At 42.5% G+C, this 23,825-nt stretch overlaps 1 protein-coding gene across 19 annotated transcripts in view; it reads left to right on the top strand.

Moving 5' to 3' along the window:
• The window catches only part of UNC13B (unc-13 homolog B), a 215,773-nt gene that overhangs the window by 182,549 nt on the left and 9,399 nt on the right, over positions 1-23,825 (top strand). For 17 of the 19 annotated variants that reach the window (XM_027614555.2, XM_027614564.2, XM_027614563.2 and 14 more), the window contains 11 exons: positions 416-643; positions 1,247-1,388; positions 5,391-5,560; positions 6,021-6,136; positions 6,461-6,624; positions 9,144-9,294; positions 10,872-10,940; positions 12,358-12,447; positions 12,788-12,916; positions 18,223-18,350; positions 18,991-19,076. In XM_027614555.2, the coding sequence (XP_027470356.2) occupies positions 416-643; positions 1,247-1,388; positions 5,391-5,560; positions 6,021-6,136; positions 6,461-6,624; positions 9,144-9,294; positions 10,872-10,940; positions 12,358-12,447; positions 12,788-12,916; positions 18,223-18,350; positions 18,991-19,076 (1,473 nt within the window). The remainder of the gene's footprint in view (positions 1-415; positions 644-1,246; positions 1,389-5,390; positions 5,561-6,020; positions 6,137-6,460; positions 6,625-9,143; positions 9,295-10,871; positions 10,941-12,357; positions 12,448-12,787; positions 12,917-18,222; positions 18,351-18,990; positions 19,077-23,825) is intronic. The other 2 variants (XM_027614569.2, XR_003523586.2) reach the window with 2 other exon arrangements.

Raw genomic sequence — 23,825 nt, 5'->3', positions numbered from 1 at the left:
TCATGTGCACCCACCCACCCTCCCTGGTAACTGTTTTGTTACCATTGGTGGTATTTTGGCCTTAAACTTGAAGGGTACCTCTCAACCATGTGGGATAGAAGAAAGACAAGGCCAACTTCAGGCTAAGCTACACTTTTTGTTTCTTTTTTTTTTTGATGAAAAATTCAATATATATCTAAGTGAAATAGTATAATAAACCCCCATAATAATTATCAAGTTTTTGCTGCTTAAATTCCACTAGCCAGGCATTAAACTTCAGCAGGTCCCATATTGATTAACTTTTCCCAGGGCCATCCCAGTGTTAAGCTCCTTCTACTTCTCAGTGACCTCTCCCAGGCCCTATTCCTCAGCCTGACCCTTGGTCTGGTGGGTGGCCTATTGGTTATCTTACTTTCTGTCTCTGGTCATTATTCAGGGGCTGCAGAAAAAAGTTCTAAACATGGAGCTGAGGACCGGACCCAGAACATAATCATGGCCATGAAGGACCGCATGAAGATCCGAGAGCGGAATAAGCCAGAGATCTTTGAGGTTATCCGAGATATCTTTACTGTAAGCAAAGTTGCCCATGTGCAACAGATGAAAACAGTGAAGCAGAGTGTACTGGATGGCACCTCCAAATGGTCGGCCAAAATTACCATCACTGGTGAGTAGGCCAAAGTTTGAGAGGACAGGAATGCCTAGGCTGTGGGGAGGAACCTGGGGAAGAAGCATCCTGAGTTGAGGGAACAGGGGGCTAGAGGGAAAGAAGATAGAATTGAGGGAAGAAGGGAAGGCCTTCCTCCTCTCCTAGACCCTGGTGCCATCAGGTATTGGGAGAGCAAGGCCAGCATCTACAAGTGATATGAATGATAATGAAGGATTTGGTAACAATCTGATGTTATGTACTTGGTTAACGTCTCATATTACAAGAGGTAGGGATGGGGGAAACAGGATAGGTAGGAGATCAGGGAATAGTTAAACTAGTGCTTTACTAGCTTGGTGGGTGTGGCTGAAGCATGTATATATCAATTTTAGGGGTAAGTGGTCAGTTAGGGCTCTGGTGAGCAGGTGGGATTCTTGGGCCAGCTTTTGAGAGAAAGACTGGTGGCCCAGGACTAAGCGTAGATGTGGAGAACTGAGATTAGTGTTCCCTTGCAAGGAGCAGATAGAGACTGCTCTAAGATGGAGAACATATGAGTGGTGCTATGGAGGACTTCTGACTTCTGGAATGTACTCTAAAGCCTCCTCCTCTGTAATTGGGTTGCAGTGGTGTGTGCCCAGGGCCTACAAGCCAAGGACAAGACAGGATCCAGTGACCCTTACGTGACTGTGCAAGTGGGCAAAACCAAGAAGCGTACCAAGACTATTTTTGGGAACCTGAATCCTGTTTGGGAAGAGAAGTTCCATTTGTAAGTCACAGAAGGCTTTGTCTTACCTGGGACTGTATGTACATTAGAAGCAGCATTAAATCCTATTATTCTTGGCTTGGACCCTAAGAGGGATGGGGCAGTGGCACTGGAGAAAACCCATTTCTCACAGGCTTCAATTGGGCAGCAGCCATTTATTTCCTGGGTTTTTTTTTATGGACTGTTACGTCAGGATTACTTTACCCAGGCCCTGTCTTAAGTAGGGCTATTAAAGGGACTCCTGGGCACTCCATACTGCTTTTTCTAGTGTTAGATTTTCCTACTGCTCAGTGACAAAACCAGGGACTGACCACCCTATTGTGTACCTCTCAGCCTTGCCATCCTGCCTAGGAAGGATTAGACTCTTCTGGAGAGTTGGGAAGGAATGTCTGAGTAATTCTGACTTGAAGATAGAAATCTGGGGTCCGGAGAAGTTTCCATTTCCCTTAAAAGGCTCTGCTTTTTCTCCTGCCTCAGCTCCTACTCCTACTCCCTTTCCTATTGTCTCATTTTCTTACAGACTTTCATAAGACAGTAAGGGATGGTTGTTGAAAAGTGGCAAGCTCTAATCTAGGACATGGAATAATGTTTGGAGAATCTAGATGCCTTGTCACACCCCTAAGGCCTAGGACCAGGACTTAAGAGTCTGAATTAGCTAAGCCAGCTGGTTATGTAGAGACTTTCTTCTCTTGGCTCCCTGGAGAAGTCATGTGGAAAGGGATTGGGGCCGAGTACAGTTGGCCTCCAGTTCAGAGGCAGTAGTTACTGGGTGGAGCACCTACTTCTTTAAGAATCTGAGTGGTTCCTGCTTGAATTCTTTTTATTCTAAATTAATTCTAAATGAATTGACTCTGTAGTCAGTTTTGCCTGTTTTTATCCATTTAGCAAATACATTCTTTTTTATTTTATTTTATCTTATGTTAGTCACTGTACAGTACATCATTCGTTTTTGATGTAGTGTTCCATGATTCATTGTTTGCGTAAAACACCCAGTGCTCCATGCAATATGTGCCCTCCTTAATACCCATCACCAGGCTAACCCATCCCCCACCCCCCTCCTCTCTAAAACCCTCAGTTTGTTTCTTGGAGTCCATAGTCTCTCGTGGTTCGTCTCCCCCTCCAATTTCTCCCCCTTCATTTTTCCCTTCCTTCTCCTAATGTCCTCCATGCTATTCCTTATGTTCCACAAATAAGTGAAACCATATGATAATTGACTTTCTCTGCTTGACTTATTTCACTTAGCATCATCTCCTCCAGTCCCATCCATGTTGATGTAAAAGTTGGGTATTCATCCTTTCTGATGGCTGAGTAATATTCCATTGTATATAGGAACCACATATTCTTTATCCATTCATCTGTTGAAGGGCATCTCAGCTCTTTCCACAGCTTGGCTATTGTGGACATTGCTGCTGTGAACATTGGGGTGCATATGGCCCTTCTTTTCACTACATCTGTGTCTGTGGAGTAAATACCGAGTAGTGTAATTGCTGGGTCATAGGGAGCTCTATTTTTAATTTTTTGAGGAACCTCCACACTGTTTTCCAAAGTGGCTGTACCAACTTGCATTCCCACCAACAGTATAAGGGGGTTTTCTTTTCTCCACAACCTCTCCAACATTTGTTGTTTCTTGCCTTGTCAATTTTTGCCATCTAACTGGTGTAAGGTGGTATCTCAGTGTGGTTTTAATTTGAATTTCCCTGATGGCTAATGATGATGAACACTTTTTACATGCGTCTGTTAGCCATTTGTATGTCTTCTTTGGAGAAGTGTCTGTTCATGTCTTCTACCCATTTATTGACTTGATTATTTGTTTTTTGTAACTGTAGAAAGAGAAATTAGAGAATTGATTCCATTTACAATAGCACCAAAAACCATAAGATACCTTGGAATAAACCTAACCAAAGAGGTAGAGGATCTGTACTCTAGGTACTACAGAACACTCATGAAAGAAATTGAAGAAGACACAAAAAGATGGAAAAACATTCCATGCTCATGGATCAGAAAAATAAACATTGTTAAAATGTCTGTGCTGCCCAGAGCAATCTATACTTTCAGCGCCATCTCGATCAAAATTCCAATGGTATTTTTCAAAGTGCTAGAACAAACAATCCTAAAATTTGTGTGGAATCAGAAAAGACCCCGAATTGCCAAGGAAATGTTGGGGGAAAAAACAACAAAACTGGGGGCATCACGTTGTCTGATTTTAAGCTATATTACAAAGCCGTGATCACCAAGACAGCATGGTACTGGCACAAAAACAGACACATAGACCAATGGAACAGAATAGAGAGCCCAGATACGGACCCTCAACTGTATGGTCAAGTAATCTTTGACAAAGCAGGAAAAATACGCAATGGAAAAAAGACAGTCTCTTCAATAAATGGTGCTGTGAAAATTGGACAGCTATATACAGAAGAATGACAACCATTCTTACACCATACACAAAGATAAACTCAAAGTGGATGAAAGACCTCAGTGTGAGACAGGAATCCATCAAAATCCTAGAGGAGAGGGGCGCCTGGGTGGCTCAGCCGGTTAAATATCTGCCTTCCGCTCGGGTCATGATCCCAGTGTCCTGGGATCGAGCCCCACATCAGGCTCTGTGCTCAGCAGGGAGCCTGCTTCTCCCTCTTCCACGGCCTGCCTGCCTGCCTACTTGTGCTTTCTCTCTCCCTCTGTCAAATAAATAAATAAAATCTTTAAAAAAAAAAATCCTAGAGGAGAACATAGGCAGTAACCTCTTCGACATTGGCCACGCAACTTCTTTCAAGACACGTCCCCAAAGGCAAGGGAAACAAAAGCAAAATTGAACTTTTGGGACTTTATCAAGGTAAAAACTTCTGCACAGCAAAGGAAACAGTCAACAAAACAAAGGGGCAACCCACAGAATGGGAGAAGATTTTTGCAAATGATACTACAGATAGAGGGCTGATATCCAACATCTATAAAGAAATTCTCAAACTCAGCACCCAAAAAACAAATAAGTCAATAAATGGGCAGAAGACATGAATAGCAAATACATTCTTAAACCCCTATTCTGTAGAAGACACTGTAGATGATATTGTGTATCTAAAATGTGCAAGACATGGCGCACCTGGGTGGCTCAGTTGGTTAAGTGTCTGCCTTTAGCTCAGGTCGTGATTTCAGGATCCCGGGATCGCACGCCCATTGGGCGCCCTGCTCAGTGGAGAACCTGCTTCTCCCTCTCCCCCTACCCCTCCTCCTGCTCTTTCTTTCTCTCTGTCTCTCTAATAAATAAAATCTTAAAAAAAATAAAATGTATAAGACAATCTGCCTTCAAGAAGTTCCTTGTCAATTTGTCTATTTTTCAGTAGACCAGCAGTTATACTATAGTATTTTAATGGGATGTGCAAAGATACTATGAGAACACAGAGAAAAAAAGCAGCAAATTCTATCATTGTATGAGGCAGTAGGATCCCGTAAGCACCTGTGAGGGAAGGAGAGCATGTGGGGTACCTGGCCAAACTCCCTTTTCCAAAGCAAACATCATAGGGAAAAATAACAATTCAACTGGGTTTTAAAGAATGAAGTTCACCAAGCACATACTTAGATAGATGGGGGAGCTGGATGGAAAGCTAAGCAGATATGACCAGATGGACATATCATGAACATTAACACCTTTACTGACTTTGGGAAGGGAACTAGCAGTTGCTTCCTAGGGGTCTTTAGCATTTGTCCACCGTTTGGTGTTGTTGATACAGCTAGCAGCACAGGAAATCAGAATTGTCCCTAATTACTCTTCCCCCCAACCCCCACCCTTCTTTGTGTCAAGGGAATAAGGACTCGATAATGGTATGTAGAGCCACCCAGGCTGACTAGGATAGTTTGTCTCACTTGGAACTTTAGTACCACTGTTCCCTGACTCCTTCTCTTCCTCTGCAGGGCCTCAAGTACAGTTGATGGAGCTTTGGGAGGGAATTGGAAGTACTAAGAATGGGTGTTGCTTTGTTGGTCCCTAACAGAGCTTGCCTGTTTCTCTCACAGTGAGTGCCACAACTCTTCTGACCGCATCAAGGTACGTGTATGGGATGAGGATGATGACATCAAGTCGAGAGTAAAGCAGCGGCTAAAGCGAGAGTCTGATGATTTCCTTGGCCAAACCATTATTGAGGTTCGGACACTGAGTGGTGAGATGGACGTCTGGTACAACTTGGGTAAGGAAACAGGACCAGAGAAAGTTGCTGAGAAGTGATAGTATGAATGGAAAATCTGGGGGAAAATCTTATCTACTAAAACCATCACTCAGTCCCTAAAGCATTCCTCTATACAGAGTGTGCCTTACCTGCAGAGAACCGATCATGTGTGGAGATGGGGGACAGAGGTGTGGAAGTGGCTGGAACTCACTCTGGCTGGACATTCTTCAGATTTCAGAAGGCCCTTTAATTTTCATGCTCACCTCTAATAGTTTTAGCTCCCTATTCTCTTAATGGCATAAGAGAATTTCTATGGGGAATATTTGGGATATGTATAGACGATGTGGTCGCTGGAGTAAGTTCACCCTATTAGGTGAACCCCTACATCAGTGCCTCTTTTTCCTTGGGTTAAGCCAGGATGAGGGATGTCTGTGTTCTCTGTAGTTGCATTGGTGTCAATCTCTGGTTCTTTTCTTCTTAGAGAAGAGGACAGATAAATCAGCCGTCTCAGGGGCTATCCGACTACAAATCAGTGTGGAGATCAAGGGGGAGGAGAAGGTAGCACCATATCACGTGCAGTATACGTGTCTCCATGAGGTGAGCCAGCCCTTGGTAGATGGGGGTGTCAGAAAGCTGTGCTGGGAAGGGTCCTTGACAGTAAATAGGATTGCTGAATGGTTGAAGATCTGGGACCTGTTTTTTATTCACTGTGCTACCCCAGAGAGCCCAAGTAATAATCCCAGCCTTAGTTCTCTTTCACTAATGTAAGCGCAGCCTACTGGGACCACACGAGGAACTAGCAATGACTTGAAAGACAGAATTTCTTTGGCACCCTATTCACATTCTCCTGGACTTTACCACCAGTTTTTGGTTTTGTTTTTAATATGTATTTAACTCTTTCCTTTGCTCTGTCTCCTGCAGAACCTTTTCCATTACCTCACAGACATTCAGGGTAGCGGAGGAGTCCTGATCCCTGAGGCTCGAGGAGATGATGCATGGAAGGTGTACTTTGATGAGACTGCCCAAGAAATTGTGGATGAATTTGCCATGCGCTATGGCATCGAGTCCATATATCAGGCCATGACGTGAGGCTCCCCTGGGACTTTGGGAAGTGGCTGCTAACTTGTAGGGAGGCTAATGAAGGCACATGGAGAGAGTGAACAGGTCCTTAGTGGGGTAGTATGCAGTGAATTGTTGCTTTCCTCCCTGAGCTGAGGTGAGGTGGGTCTGTGCCCCAAGGCAAAGAAAATATATGTATAAAGGGAGTATGTTTATCAGGAATTCAGGGAGAAGGTATTTATTTGTCTCCCCCAGGGTTCAGAGATAGGAAGGGCAAAGGGCATAAGAGGGTATGCCAGGACAAACTTGCCCAAACATCACAGGCCTGAGGAGATACCGCATGTGTGCTTACGTATATGTGTGTGATAGACAAGCTTTCATAGATTCACTAAACTATAGGGAAAGCAGCTGTGTCTGGAGTTGAGCAAGACTCCTATGCCAGAAATTTTTGCCTACTATGAGAAGAGGTATTGTTTGTATATTGGTGAGACTGCCACTAGAGCTGTGCTCAGGAAGCAGCCCCAGGTAAACAGAGGGTAACTCTTTCCCTGAATGTGCTTCATTTATTCTAAAAACTTTTATTAAGTTCCTTTTATGTGTCACACATTGTTCTAGGTGCTGAGAACACAAAGATGAATAAGATGGGGCCTCTGTGCTTGGGGAACTGAGTCTAGTAGGAAAGAGAGACCAGTAAACAATTACAGTATAATATGATCAGTGCTATGGTAGAAGTAATAACAGGGTATTATGAGAGCATCAGAATTTTAGGGGAGGCATGTGAGGGAAGCCATTAAAGAGATGACACTTGAACTGAGTCTTGAAATACAGGAAAGGTAGAAGAGCATTTCCGGTAGGGCATGTGCTGGGGTGTTGAGATGCAGCCGAACATAGAATATTCAAGGAATTACAGGAAGTTCATTATAGATGGCAAGAAAAAATATGGTGAGGAATGTGCTTTGAGAATGGCCTCCCTACCATTCTTACTCTGTTCATTCTCCCTGTATGATTTCATTCAAACCTATGACCTTAACCACTACTTCTGGGCTAGGGACTCCCAATTTTTTTTTCCAGATCACACCTCTTCCTGAATTTCAGATCCATTGTCATCTGCTTCCTTAGTATGCTAAATTCCAAATTGACATCGTCTCCACCAAATATGTGATATCTTCCTATATTCCCTATTTTAGTAAATGGAACAATTTTCTAGGCAGGTGTCCACACAAATTTAGGAGTCGGCATAAACTTTTCTTTCTTAATTACTACTGCCCCTTTAAATCCCCACATCCAAACTGTAAAACCTGGATTCTATCTCCTAAAAATGTTTTTAACCTATCACTATTACTATAGCACAATAATAATGATAATAATAACAACAACTCCCTTGTGCATTTCCTTATGTCCCAGGCACTGGTCTAAGCACTTGATGAATTTTAACTCATTTAATTCTCATATTAACCCCGTGAGGGGGTATCATTATCTTTCCCATTTTAGGTAAGAAAACAGGCATAGAGAAGCTTACGTAATTTATCCAAAGTCGCTGAGTAAGCGGTGGAGCTGTGAGTCAAAACCAGTCTTGCTCTAGAATCTATATTCTTTTTTTTTTTTAAGATCTTATTTATTTATTTGAAAGTGAGAGAGAGAGCACGAGCAGGGGAAGAGGGAGAAGCAGGCTCCTCGCCAAGCAGGGAGCCCGATGGTGGGGCTCAATTCCAGGACCCTGGGATCATGCCTTGAGCCAAAGGCAAACGTCCAACCGACTGAGCCACCCAGGCGCCCCTAGAATCTATCTTCTTAACCATTTCTCTGTTCCATTTAGTGCTTCATTGCTTCTTTTCTGAATGATTGCAGTAACTCTTCAACTGCTCTTTCTGTCCTCGTCTCATCTCTCTCCAAGCCTTCTTTTCCAATTTATCATCAAAGGGAACTTTCTGAAAGACTAATCTGATCACACTGTGCCTTTATGTTAAAATTTGCCATGGTATTGAGGATAAACTCTTCTATTAACTATTCTGTGCTTGCTTCTCTTCTCTCATTTCTTGGTATTCCTCTATCAAATACCTGAACAGTGGCCATAACTGAGGTTTCAAATGAATCAGTCTCTCATGAATATGTTTGTCTTTTGCAATGCAATTTCCCTTTGCCTGCACACTTCTCCATTTGATTAATTCCTACTAATTCTTTAAGACTTGGTTCAGCCATCTTCTCTTTGAGAAATCCTATTCTAATCCCTTTCAGCCCCCAACCATTCTGACTGAGGTGATCTTCTTGTATGTTTCTACAGTGGTTTTGCCTAGCATGTCTTCGCTTATTGACTTTCTAACACTTCTTTCTCTGCCAGCCTATCACATCTTTGAATTCTAGCACCTAGAACAGGGCCTGGCACATGGTAGGCATTCATTGAATGTATATTTGAATGAATCAATTGTGAAGATCCTTGTATGCCAAGGTGATGGGAAGCTTCATATACACCAATGAGCTCTTTTAATTACTTAGTTTTTGCTGCAGGCCCTGAAGAGTCTTTGAGGCTGAGGATGCTATTTTTCAGGCACTTTGCATGTTTGTCATCCAAGTACATGTGTCCTGGTGTGCCAGCAGTGATGAGCACCTTACTGGCCAACATCAATGCCTACTATGCCCACACAACTGCCTCCACCAATGTCTCTGCATCTGATCGCTTTGCAGCTTCCAACTTTGGGGTGAGTGTGATGTAAAAACATACCTACTCATTTGTTATCAGTTAATAAAGTTTGATTTTTCCCAGTAGGCACTATAGAGTTGTTTAATATGCCTAAAATTCAGAGAGCTGACACTTAGATGAACTTGTTTCTTTATGGGTGTGTAGACTATGCTAATAGACTCTTCCTTATTTCATTATGGATAGGTAGACTTACTAATGGACTGTCCTCAGACATGGATACATGAGAGAAAGTGGAATAGCATCACTGTGGTTTCAGGGGTACCACCTGGGCTGAGGCAGAACCTCTCTAGGCCAAGAACTTGGTTGAGTCACCATGTTCCTTAGTCCTGCAAGTCCACAAGTAGACCTTTCTTAATATTATTTTGTTTCTCTCTGACTCATACCACTCAAGTTCATATGCAACTGATGTCTGAGTGAAGATTCCAGTATATTCCTGAGCCTATCCCTTTTCTAGTGTTTGGACTGTTTACCCTATCCAGGATGTGCCCTTTCCTGGTTTTAAGTTACTTGAGAAGTTGAATCTTTATTCAGAATGTCACCTGACACAAGTTCAATGTAAACTGAATGAAATATCTTTGATCAACCACAAAGATTACCTCTTAAGGAATAACATTACTGGGACTACTCCCAAATCTACTGGGTCTCTGAGCCCTGTTTTTTGGAAGTAACCATCTTCCCTTTTTTGGTAGAGTCTTTCTGTAGATTAATTAACATCATTGATTAAGCCACTCAAACATGTGTTCCATTATCTCATCCCATTATATATATTTATGTAAGTCCTAATGATCTATCATACAATCAGTGTATGAATTCTAAGAGTGCTATACCAACAGCCTATAGGCATGTGATTCCACATTTAGTTATACCTTTTCTATAAAAATCAACTATTAAAATAGTGTGGTGAGCACTGGGTGTTCTGTAAGACTGATGAATCACAGACCTGTACCCCTGAAACAAATAATACATTATATATTTATTAAAAATAATATAAAATACAAATAAATAGTGTATGTTATTTATTTTAACATTAAACAAGTATAAACTAAGGAAAATGATATGGAATGTGGTTGAAAGAGAAACCCTCTCAGGTCTGCTTGATCACCTTCCAAATGAATCAGTTTCTCCCTCTTATCCTTACTGGTATGCTGTGGCTATTTAACTGTTAAGAGCTGCTTGAGGGTAAGTCAGGAGACCACAGACTCAGGAACAAGTTGGAGAATGTGTTTTGAGTTTCCTTTTATTTGACTAAGAGGAGTTAGAGTCCCAAAGGGATGGAGATGCATGGGTCATCTCCTGTTGACTCTTATATAGAAAGAGCTGTTTCTCTCCTGGGAACTTCCTGTCCCCTTGCCAGTGTAAGAAAATTCCCCAGTTTGAGACAGAGCCACTAAGAGATGGAACAGGGGCCACCTATCCCAGTCCTCCGTTACATTGTTCGTTCTCATGGGCAGTGATGAGATAGGATGTGTCCCTAAACCAGTGTCTCCTCCTCACCCAGAGATGGTTCTGTTTCTGCTACAGTCTAGGGAGCTCAGATTATTTCTCTCTTCCCTGTTATTTGTTTCCTACCCTCAGAAAGAGAGATTTGTAAAGCTACTGGACCAGCTGCACAACTCACTGAGGATTGACCTCTCTACCTACAGGGTGAGTGAAGACATGACTGTGAGATGGAATAACAGATAATATCAAGCTCTGTCTAGAGAGCCTGTAGTCCAATCTTGGCTATAAAGATTAAAGGCAAGGAAAATTGGTCCCTGTCATCACACCTACGCACATGCCAGTGCCACTGACGTCTGTGGTTCTCCAAACTCCAAAGACCATGCAGTGTGTAAATAGCAAGTGTGGCTGTTTTTTTATAGGCAGTTGGCTTTCCAACCATACTGATGTCACTCTGTCAAATCCTCTGATGACATTCTCATTAGGGTCGATAATCTCTTCCAGATTATGGAAGAGGATAATCTCTTCCAGAAATGCCCCTTATATTTCTTTTTTGTATTTTTCATGTTCTCTTATTTTTCAAGGGAGGTATGAGAATCTGGCTAAGGGGAGAGAAAGAGTAGCTTGGCTTGGGCAAGTGATTTGTAGCAAGGGTCATGTCCATTCCTAGAATGGAGGGAGGAAATAGATATACTAGGAGAAGGGGGTACCAGGGACAGGGCAGGACAGGAAAATGGGCAGTTTCCCAATTCTTCCTAAGTTAGATCTTCTTAGAATGGTTTTGTTACTTGCTTTAAAGTGTTGTGAATTTCCAGAACAGGCAATATATCCACATTAAAAAGTAAGTATAAAAATAACCTCAAAGTCAAAAAGAAGTGGAGTTTTAATTATCTGCAATTTCAGTGCCCTCCATTTGCATGAATAATGGAGAGTTGACAGTATATCTTATATTTGGCATGTAATTAGCCATTTTAAAGTTTAAAAAAGCAACCCTTAAAATGGAGAGTGGCTCAACATCTCCCTTCAGCTCTCCTTGGCAGCTTCCTCCTAAAACTCATGCCAAGGGGAATGAAGTGAGGCATGGTGGGAAGGTCCTAAGGAAGTCACTCCAAAGCAGTTTTGCTCAGAGCTCTGCCATCTTCTGGCTCTGGAAGGAATGTGGAATAGTTGAGGTCCCTTGCACAGAAAATATGTATCCTTGATCTAAGTCTGGTCTGTAGTGTGGCTCCATTTATATTCCAGAATATACAGTTACATTATAACTTTTGAAGAACTCACTGTTTAGGTATAAGAATCTTCACCCAAGAAAAATGTGTGTATAAAATGTGTGTGTTTCTGTCTGTGTGTTCATTTGTGCAAATGCTTACACATTGCATGGGAAGTAGGGTTGGTGTAGGAGATGTTGCTTGCTGGGCTGGGGATTATTAACCCCTGCTTTAGGCAAGAGCCTGTCTTTGTCATAGAAAAGAGAGGGGAGACTTTAGTTTTACAGCTTTTTTGTTTAGCTCAACTGGGGAAAATCCCAGTGGGTAGTAGTTAAGGAAGCTTTTTATTTCATTGCTTTTGGCAGGGAAGGCTTTCATATTTCTCTTTTCCTTTCTTAAATTTGCTTAATTTGCAACAGAATAATTTTCCTGCTGGAAGCCCTGAGCGCCTTCAGGACTTGAAGTCAACAGTGGATTTGCTGACCAGCATTACTTTCTTCAGAATGAAGGTAAGAGATAAACTGGGCTAGATGGTGATGGACTGGGCACCTGGCCACAGGAACATGGAGAATAAGAATCATTGGGCACAATCTGAGGCTATAGTATTCATCACCTCTAAGCGCACATTTCCATACACCTGTTCCCTGGGTTACATCTGAGAAGACCGTGGATCAGCAGGGATGGGATGGGCAGTTCTCCCAATCAGGTATCCTAGCAATTTCATCCTAGGGCAGGGTGCAGGGACCCATCGAGAGATGCTGGGATCTGGAATAGGTTGAGGGGAATTCTAGGAGGAGATCACTCAGGTGAGCAGGACCATGGGCCCATATTTCTTTTATTAATTGGCAGGTGCAAGAACTGCAGAGCCCTCCAAGAGCCAGCCAGGTGGTAAAGGATTGTGTGAAGGCCTGTTTGAACTCCACATATGAATATATCTTCAACAACTGCCATGACTTGTACAGTCGCCAGTACCAGCTGGTAAGAGGTTCAGGATCAGGTGGGACCAACTGTCAGTGGCCCTTGGATCCTCAGTTTTCCTTTACTGTGGTTATGGTGGAAGGGAGCTTAGGACAAAGTCCTTGATGTTCTTGAGGGTGAGTAAAGTGTAGAGTGAGGACCTTCTAGACCATGTGAGACATTTGTGGATTGATAGGGACCATTGGACGAGATGTGACATAACTGAGTTGAGCAGAAGTGGCAACAGTGAATTTTAGTTTGGTGCTAAGTGACCAAAATTTGGGCAGTTTTAGCAGGGGAGTAGGTGAATTCTCAGTCCATCTCAGAATCTCTTTTCTCTCCCAAGCTTATTTGTTCCAGGCTGCCTTCCTCTGAGATACGTAGTTGTCTCTCTGAACTACCGGCTTGTGGAAATTTAACTTTTCTCTTTGACACTTCTCTCTGCATAGCATGGTCTTCTGAGATTTGTTCATTAGCTGACTGTCAAGGCTGACTCTTACGCTTCTGTGAGGCTGAGCTACTTCACTTGTTTTATGCTGGCATCCTAACCTACTACCTGGTGACTGTGTATATTTTTCTAGATCCTTTCAATAGTATCTTTTATTTTCTAATTTCAAAGCCAGGACTTCTTTCTGGGTCTAGTTACTAGTTTACAGTTTCTGTCTTAATAATTCTTTTCTTTTTTTAAAAGATTTTATTTATTTATTTGATAGAGACAGACACAAGAGAGGGAACACAAGCAGGGGGAGTGGGAGAGGAGAAACAGACTTCCCAAGGAGAGGGAGCCTGACGTGGGTCTCGATCCCAGGACGCTGGGATCATGACCTGAGCCGAAGGCAGACGCTTAACGACTGAGCCACCCAGGCGCCCCCTGTCTTAATAATTCTTGCAGACCATGAATTTGCAGAATAGATTCCCTTTAGTCCAACAAATATGTATTGAATGAGTCAGGTCTGAGGAAAGCATAGTGCTCCTTCAATTAGTTAGCAGTTTCTAAGCATATATATAACTCTAATCAAAGCAGTCTGTGAGAAGTGCCTTGAAACCTCAGTAAAATTGAAGGGATTCCAAGAAGGAAGAAGTCAGATATTGGGAAAAGCTACTAAAACAAGGGCATTTGACATAGACCTTAAAAGGCAGTAGGATTTGGACAGCAAATGATGGGAGGACAACCTAAATCTCTTAGACATTTGCTTATGGTGAATACATCCAATTTGTAATGCTTCCTAGGAGTACCTCACTTAAGACTAAAATCTTGTTCACACTGCCTCCTCCCATTCCCAAATGCTCTTTTTGTGCCAGCCCTATCTTTAAGGCTTCCTCCTTTTAAGTTTTATAAAACGTCCCATTGGTTCTGAAGCTCATGTTTAGCTTTGTTTGTTTAGCTTACCACACTCTGGGGTCCTTTGTCATCCATCTGTGAATTCTCTTTGGTTGGAGAAGACATAGTTCTCAGCTTTGATTTTTCAACTATGAAGGGGTATATCTGAATATTTAGTCTCTGTTCCTTAGCATGAGATGAACCTGGACTTTGAAAGAGAGCTTATAAACCATTCAGGTACTTTATTTAGCCTTTGAATTTTGCCAACTGTTTTTTACTTTTTTTCACTCTCATTTTCTCATTATTCATTATTTACACTGAGGCAAACCATTGGTGTCTTTTTATTTATTTCTACTCACTTTCAGTAATTGGTTCATTTATCCATTTATTCCCTTAACAAACTGAACATGTAGGGATGTAAAGTTAAGACACATCTCTGTTTTTGGAGAGCTCATCATTTGGTGGAGGCAGGTGGCACAAATTACTAGATTTATTTATTTTTTTAATGTATTGGGTTTATTATTATTATTATTATTATTATTACTGAATTTCATTGTAGTTGCCAAAGGTTCATAGAGCGTGTTCTGGGAACCTACAAGAGAGGCATCTAAGCAGACCAGTGGTGTCAGGGAAAACTTTCAGAAAAGGTAAAGCTCAGCCTGAATTTTGAGGAATAAGCAGGAGTTGGTTAATGAAAGGGGTTGGGGAAGAGAGGGATTACCATATAGAGGTAGTAGAATGTTTGGAGGTACAGAATTGTAAATGAGTATGTTAATTTGAAAAAAATATAAGCAGTTTAATTTTTTTTAAAGATTTTATTTATTTGATAGAGAGACAGTGAGAGAGGGAACATAAGCAGGGGGAGTGGGAGAGGGAGAGGCAGGCTTCTCGCTGAGCAGGGAGCCCTATGCGAGGCTCGATCCCAGGACCCTGGGATCATGACCTGAGCCGAAGGCAGACGCTTAACCAACTGAGCCACCCAGGTGCCCCGAAATATAAGCAGTTTAATTAGGGTAGTTACAATGTCAGGCTTTGGAGTTCACCTATCTGGGATCAGATCTTGGTTCTACTCTTTATAGCTATAAGACCTTGGACAAGTCATTTAACCTCACTGCCTTTGACTGAACTTCCTCTTCTGTCAAATTAAGGTGATGGTAATTTCTACCCAATGGAGTTGTTAGGAGGATTAAATGAGATAACCCATGTAAAGTTCTTAGGGTGCCTGGCACCTAATAAGCACTAAATAAGTGGTGGTTGTGGGGCGGTGATGGCTGCAAGGAAAGGGAATTGGTAAGGTGTGGGGTTGAGAAAAGAGGTCATATTATGAAGGCCTTTTGTGTTAAGCGGTGGAGTTGAAACTTATTGAAGGCCTTGACTGAAGGCCACTGAAGGGCAGAGGAGTCACGCTATGAGAGAGTCCTTGCAGAAAGATCACTAACAACTATGTGGAAGAGGATTAGAATGAAGATTAAAGATCAGTTAGGAGACCCTTGAATGATAAGGATAAGGTAGTGGCAGAAAAAGTTAAAGGAAGAGATGTATTTAAGTGATATTAAGCAGGCAGAATCCACATTCTGTGGGTTCTGTCCTGGTTTCTAGTAACTTCCTTGTAATGCAGGCTTATTAAGGACTGTGGAGACTGTGATGACATATGGCATCGCACATAAAAGTCCTATCCCTCTTCTTCTGGGTGGTTCCAACTTTGCTTTTGTCCCAGTGGGAGATAAATGTCCATTCCAGCAGTGACCCCCTCCTTCTCCTGTCCAGGGTCTGAATGTAGAACTGCTTCTCCTTTCCTGAGATTCACCATTGTATTCCTTTACCTCTTCCCAACCAAGTCTTTTTTTCTTCCCCTGGCTTTACTGGAATATAATTGACGTATAACATTGTGTATGCTTAAGGTGTGCAATGTGATGATTTGATACAAGTGTATATTGTGAGATGTTTACCACAGTAAGGCCTGCGCCTCACGTAATTATCATTTTTTGTTGTTATGGTGAGAACATTAAAGCTCTGCTCTCATAGCATCTTTCCAGTATATAGTATGGTATTGTTAGCTATAGCCAACCTTGCTGTACCTTAGATCCCCAGAACTTACTCATCTGAACTAAAAGTTTGTACCTGTTGACCAGCATCTCACCATTTCCCCTACCCCTCATCTCCTGCCCAACACCATTCCACTCTTTCTATGAGTTTGATGTTTTTAGATTTTACACAGACGTGAGATCATACAGTATTTATCTCTTTCTGTCTGATTTATTTAATTTAGCATAATGCCCTCAAGGTCCATCCTGTTATCACAAATGACAGGCTTTCCTTCTTTTTTAAGGCTGAATAATAATTTGTTATATTTATATACCACATTTTCTTTATCCTCTCATCCACTGGTAAATACTTAGGTTGTTTCCATGTGTTGGCTTTTATGAGTAATACTACAATAAACATAGAGGTACCATTAAATATTTGAGATAGTTACTTCGTTTTCTTTGAATATATACCTAGAAGTGGGAAGGCTGGATCATAGGGTAGTTTTCTTTTTAATTTTTTGTGGAACCTCCATACTGTTTTCCATAGTGGCTCTACCAATTTACATTTCCTGCCAGCAGTGCACCAGGATTCCTTTTTCTCCATATCCTGGCCAGCATTTGTTATCTCTTAGTTTTTTGAAAATACTCATTCTAACAGGTGTGAGGTGACATCTCTTTGTGGTTTTTATTTGCATTTTCCTGATGTTTAGTGATATTAAATACTTCTTTGTATACTTGCTGGGCATTTGTTGTTGTTTGTTTATTTATTTGAGAGAGAGAGAGCTGAGCAGGGAGCCCGATTCAGGGTTTGATCCCAGGACCCTGAGATCATGACCTGAGCCAAACTCAGTCTTAACCGACTAAGCCACCCAGGCACCCCTTGCTGCTGGACATTTGTATGTCTTCTTTGGAGAAAGGTCTATTCAAGTCTTCTACCTATTTTTTAATCAGATTTTTTTGTTTGCTAATGAGTTATATTCCTTATATTTTGGATATTAATCCCTTACCAGATAGAAGGTTGGCAGATGTTCTCTCCCATTCTGTAGGTGGCCTTGTCATTTTGTTGATTGTTTCTTTTGTTCTACAGAAACTTTTTGGTTTGATGTAGTTCCACTTGTTGATTTTTGCTTTTGATGTTTGTACTTTGGTGTCATATCCAATCATTGCCAAGGCCATTGTCAAGGAGCTTTTTCTCCTATGTTTTCTTCTGGGAGTTTTATGTTTTCAAATCTTGTATTTAAGTCCTTAATCCATTTTGACTTAGTTTTTGTGAGCAGTGTAAGATAGGGGTCCAGGTTCATTCTTTGGCATGTGAATATCCAGTTATCCCAACACCATTTATTGAAGAGACTATCCTATCCCCATTGAGTATTCTTGGCTCATCAAGACCTTTTCTTATACAGCTAGGCAGATAGCTTCCTAGATTAACAGTTCTTCCTCCTAATAGCATTCATGAGGTTAAGGGAAGTCCTTAACCCACTGAAGGTTGGACCCACTTGCGTGCTAGGTCTGTGCAGTAGCTCCTGCAGAACTTGAAGGAGCTTCTCAGAGCTGAGATGTATATGTATGTGTGTGATGATGTAGGGGAGGTGTTGGAGGAGACTGCCATTGGGGGTCACATGGAACTAGACCTATTTAGTAATGCTGGAGGGGCAACTTACTTTGGCTGAGGAGTCACTATACTCATAGCTACTGAGAGAATGAAGAAGAGGGGCTGGCATCCTTATGTCTCCTATACTGACCAAACTTATATTATGCCCTGGAGCTGGGGAGAGAAGTTCTCTGGGATGGACTGTTTGTGTATAAGGACCTCCCAACAGTCACCCCTCTGAAAGAACATGGGCAGTCTTGTGGAAGACAGGCTCTAGGAAAAGAAGGGTACCTGATTCTAAAGGGGTATGGGGAGGGGAAGAGAAAGAGGGAGATTGGAGACATTCTCCATATTCTACTCTGATTCTCACTGTCTCCTCTGGAACAAGAAACAGGAACTACCTCCAGAGGAACAAGGACCCAGCATTCGGAACCTGGATTTTTGGCCCAAACTCATCACACTCATTGTGTCAATCATAGAGGAAGATAAGAATTCCTACACACTCATTCTGAACCAGTGCGTATCAGCCCACTTGGCCCTGTGTGGTTGGTGGTTGGCTTGTCCATCTGTCTAACAGCCTCTTTCTTTCCTATCTCTGTGTGTTTGCAGTGCCACCTCTTCTTCCTGTACGTCCATCTGTCCCTCTGTCCCTTGTATCTGTCTGAGTAACTGTTTCTGGAGACAGGTGTGGAAACATAATGGGGGGCCCTACCTAGACTGAGCCAGCCTCCCTGGAGTGAGAGGCTCCTGGGAATGGCTGCCATAAGAGTCCCAGGGGATCCAGAGATCATGTGTGTATGTGTCTGTCCACTGTGAATAAAGTGGGCTTTCTGATGCCTACCTCTTTGCACTTTTTCGTCCACCTTCTTTAGCCTGGGCCTGCCTTCTAGCCTCAACCCTTCTCCTCTGGGCCTCAAATCCCTGCCTTCTGGGCATCCTCTTCCCTGGGCCCACCTTGCCTGAAGGGATCCCCTGCCCCCACTTGTCCTTCCACTGGCTCCTGGGTCCCTTTTCTCCAAAATGAGCCTAGTCCTGTTTCCTAGGCTTCTCCCCTCTCCTACCTGACCTCTAAGAGATTAGGCACATTAGCTTTGGAATCAGTCAAATCAAAAAGCTCTTGCTTTGTTCTCTGACTGTGGCTTCTTCCGTCATCCAGGTTTCCTCAAGAGTTGAATGTGGGAAAAGTCAGCGCGGAAGTGATGTGGCAGCTCTTTGCCCAAGACATGAAATATGCTCTGGAGGGTAAGGGTGTGCCCAAGGCAGTGGGCTGTAGGCCTCTAGTCCAAGCACCTTGTTTGCTGTCCCTTTCCTTTCCCAGACAATTATAAGTTCTGGGTGAATGGTATGGTGAGAAACCAGAGGGATTCTAGGCTGACGTGTCAGGAGTCCTTAGGTAGGCATAGGTTCAGCCAGAGTAATAATGGAAATGGCTGTGTGGATGTGGATTTCCCCTTCCAGCTTTAGAGCAAGTGCCTGTTTAAGACTTTCCGTAGCCCAAAAATCAACTCATCCCATGCTGGGTATCCTCAAGTGGCCCACTTCCTGGAGTATGAATGGTCTTGTGAAGTTTGTCTTTACAGTTTTAAAGAATCGTAGAACCTTAAATACACAGATAGGATTATTTGCTTTTATTAGAGACTGCCTGACCTGGCTTTCCTAAAAAGCTGTTCTGGAGCCAGAAAGATACTTTTTCCCTACCTTCTCCTATAAAGCAACGTCATGGACAAATTACTATTCATCTTTTTCATTCAGCTTATTCTTTTATTCATTTCCTGCTTTGGTTCACAAAGATATCACTGTCTGCCTGTATCCAACTTTCCAATTTGTACCCTTCTGTGTTCACTCATTTAGCTGCCTTTCCTGTTGTTTATATATGTTAGTTTGTCTCCTCAGTTTGTGCAAGTGGACCTACAAGGAAAGGGAGCAGTCCGGGGCAAGGACAAATCAGAGTCTGGATCTGTTATTTTGATGGAGTGGCAGGGAAAATGGGTAACCCTCAGACTTAAACTTCTGAGGTTTAGGAGTAGTAAGTTTTGAGGCTGAAAGAAACCTTGAAGATCTGTATTAAGTTTGAGACAGAGACTGTGCATGCACATTCTGCAATTCTGCCCCAGAGCGATGGCTGCCTCTTTCCCACACTGGGTCAAGCTTGGGGCTGTAGCCCAGGGCTTAGCCTTGCAGGCCAGTGAGGAAGTCACTTGTCCCCTCTCCCGGTAGCACTCAGCAAGCCTAATGAGGGGAGTATGGTCCAAGTTCTTGAAGAATCCCAGCTCTGATGGGTTTTGCGGGGGGAAAAAAGATACATACCTGTGAAAAATCAGTTTCACAAAAGGGATAGTATGAGGTGGGGCAGCGGTTTTCAAACAGCGGTATCTTAGGAGCTAAGAGAAAAGGGAATAGTCAGGTAGGGGGAAAGGGTTGCTGGGCTTCAGGCCTTTCATCTGGTGCCAGTTAAGTCAGTTCTGCTTTTATCAATCTTATATGGGGTTCTAGGTGAGATTTCTTTTGAAAGGGGAGTTCTGCTAATGTTTACAACAAACACAAAAGGATTGAAAACTGCTTTAAAGAAAGAAATAATGTTGACCTGGTTGCAAATCTCACTTTCACCACCTAATCAGCAGTGTGTTCTCAGACCAATATTTGTGAGCTTGTATTTTCTTATCCGTAAAATGGGAATGATAATAGCATGTTTCATTGAGCTGATAAAGTAATGTGTAACATACTTAGCATACTGCTTGGCATTTACTCGGCACTGAATAAATCTTATTAAGGACAATAAGAAACCGCATAGGCTCATGAGCAGAGATGCAGTGTGAGCATAGTAGCTTTTTTTTTTTTTTTTTTGAGAGAGAGTGCACATGAGAGTGAGAGCTTGAGAGCTTGTGAGTGGGTGAGGAGGGGCAGAGGGAGAAAAAGAATCTTAAGCAGCTTCCACACCCAATGCAGAGCCCAATGAGGGCTCGATCTCACAACCCTGAGATCATGACCTGAGCTAAAACCAAGAGTCAGACACTTAACCAGCTGAGTCAAGGGGCACCCTGCAAAGTAGCATTTTTTTTTTAATTTAAATTCAATTAGCCAAGGTATAGTACATCATTGGTTTTTGATATAATGTTCATTGATTCATTAGTTGAGTATATCACCCAACATTTTTATAAGATTTCACATCAGGGGAAAATGGGGCAGCTAGAACAGGGAGAGACTAGAAGCAGGGACTGCAGATGATGTTATAGTAATTTAGGGCTGAAAGGATGGGGTTAGAGCAGAGAATTGGAGAGGGAAGAATGGCTTTTGATAGCCACTGGAAGGAAGTTGTAACAGGACTTCATGACTGTCAGAATATGGAGGCCAAGACAAGGGGAGGAGTTTGGAGACGTGGATGATAAAAGGATAGTGTTGACTCCAACTGTGAAAATGGTATCTTTCACCCAATTTTTTTAAGTCAGTTTTATTGAGGTATAGTTTACATACATAAAATAAAAACACTCTAAGAGTATAATTTGATGATTTTGACAAATATACATGTGTAACCACTATCCTAATTAAAATATAGAACAGAAAGTTTCTTCATGCCTTTTTGCAGTAGATCCTCAGCCCATTCACTAAGTGCTTTTTAAGTATTTTCTATATGTCAGGCACTGTGCTAATTGTTGGAACCCCAATGAGATGAATGAGGCATAGACCCAGCCCTTTGAGAAGCTCACACACCAGTCTAGACAACAGACATATAAGTTGGCAGTTCCAGTTCAAAGTTATAAGTGCCACAAAAGGAATAAGGTGCTGAGAGGAGAAGAGTGTAATCCACACCTGTGAAGGCTTCTAGGAGGACCTGAGGAAAGGACCTGGGAACACTTCCTGGAGGAGATGATATACAAACTGAAACCTGAAGGATGGGAGGACTTAGCCAGTGGGGAAGGGAGGTAGTAGTGATGGGAAAAGGAGACCTAGAACATGTTAGGCAGAGGATACAGTATGTTCAGAGATGTGGAGTCTAGAAAGAGCTGTCATGCTTGGGGAACTGGAAGCAGTAGTTCAATGTGACTAGCACGTTAGAGTGTAGGGGGAAGAGATAAATAGGAAGAGTGTAGGGGGAAGAGATTAAGTAGATGAAGATAGAAAAGTAGGGCAGCCAGATCATAAAGGAGGTGGTAAGCCATGTTTAAGCTTTTGGACTCCATCCTAAGGCAGTTTGGAGCCACTGAACAGCAATCCCATGTTAAGCAGGGGATTGACATGATCAGGTGTATAATGTGGAAAGGCCACTCACTGTGGCTATGGTGTGGAAAATGGTTTGGAGGAAGGAAGACCAGGTTGGAGACTATTACAGTAATCCACGTTAAAGGTGGTGGGAACAAGACCTAGGCAGATGACTGTGTAAAATGGATAGATTCCAGAGAAATTTTGGAGGTGAAATCAATAGGGATTGGTGATTTAACTGGATGTGAATAAAGAGGAAGAAAGACTTGAGGATGATGCTCAGCATTGAGCAAGAGGCTACGATTAGTGTGTGTACTCAGTTCAGCTTCAGCTGGAGATGTTAAATGGCGAAAGATGGGGACTAGAGTTAAACTCTGGCCAAGTGAGATGTTCCATCAAAGTCTTAGAGACAGTACCAGAACCAAAGAGAGATTTGGGGGAGATAGCAGTAAGCTGGATAATTGAAATCATGAGGTTGAAAGAACTCTTCAAAGATGAAAGATGCATGGAAGGAAGAATGTGGAAATCAGGGGCAGGGAAAGATTTAGAGAGTTGATTGCCCCTTCCGAGAGATTAACCATCCCTGTACTTCTACCCCGCAACAAAAACCTCAAGCAACTTTACTGGAGCATGACTCCATGGGACTTGTTAGAATAAAGTGTGACCAGTGTTTCAGCAGTCATCCTGTTAGTTTCTGTATCACAGAAGTTAATATAGAAATTGAGGTTTGGGATCAGAGTACAGATAATGGATTGACAGAGAAAGGGAGAATTATATAAATACAGTAACTTAAAGGTCCCTAGAAGAAAGCAGTTAGGGAGTTTTGGAGTGATGGAGCAGTACTGTCTCCACTTCTAGTGGGTTAATAGGAAGGAAGGAGAGCCCTCCTCATGGTACCTTTTTATGTCTCTAGGTTCATGGACTGGTTTAAGGATAGCAGAGTGTGGGGTGGAAGAGAAGGGGCAAGCCCTGAGAAGTCTCTCTGATGTCCCCAGAAGTGGTGCTGCCTGCTGTGCCAGGAGATGAAATTTCCTGGGACTGAGAGCCTTTTGGAGGTTGAATCCCAGGCTCCTATTTCCTCCTCAAGTGTCTGTTTTACTAATTCACAAGGGCCAACTGCCGCAGATTGGATTTCTGTCTTGATGTGGAGGAGCATCACCCATAGCAACTCAAAGTTAAACAGTAGAGGTCACAAGGACCCTTACCTTCCTTTCTCTGTCGCTGAGTACTCTTCCCCATTTACCTGCTTTTTCCATTATGTTATATATAAGCACACAGTTGGCTTTTGTTATTTCAAATTAATGCTTTATCTATAAAAGGGGTAGATGAATGGTGGTTGTAGCCATTGCTCCAGGCATTCTGGGCAGGGGTGATGTTTGTCCTGGATTCTCCAGGAGGCTCTGGAGATCCAGCTAGATGACCTTAAAAGTCCATAATAAGCATCCCAGTTTTTACAGCATGATAGCCCCTTCATCTGGCTGTGTTTCCATGGTTTCCAAACTGACTATTCATGTTTGCATACTTCTTGGAGAGTTCATTTTCTGTGTCTCTACTGTGTTCTGGGGCACTTCAGTTTACCTCAAGATGTTGTTACACTCTGGCTGCTTAACTGCACTTTCTATCAGCTTGGGCTCACTTTGGTTTTCCCTATCTCTGTGTAGTTTTCATTGACTCATTCATGCCGTGTATAGCTGCTCATCACTGCATTTAAGCCTATCTGATGGAATGGCCCAGCTACTAGGATTAGAGAAGTTCTGGGAAACCACCATCCCTTTCTAGTCCTGGGCAGTCTCC

Source organism: Zalophus californianus, chromosome 13, assembly GCF_009762305.2.
Source record: "Zalophus californianus isolate mZalCal1 chromosome 13, mZalCal1.pri.v2, whole genome shotgun sequence".
NCBI classification, from domain to species: domain Eukaryota; kingdom Metazoa; phylum Chordata; class Mammalia; order Carnivora; family Otariidae; genus Zalophus; species Zalophus californianus.
This window is presented reverse-complemented; position numbering and strand designations above follow the sequence as displayed.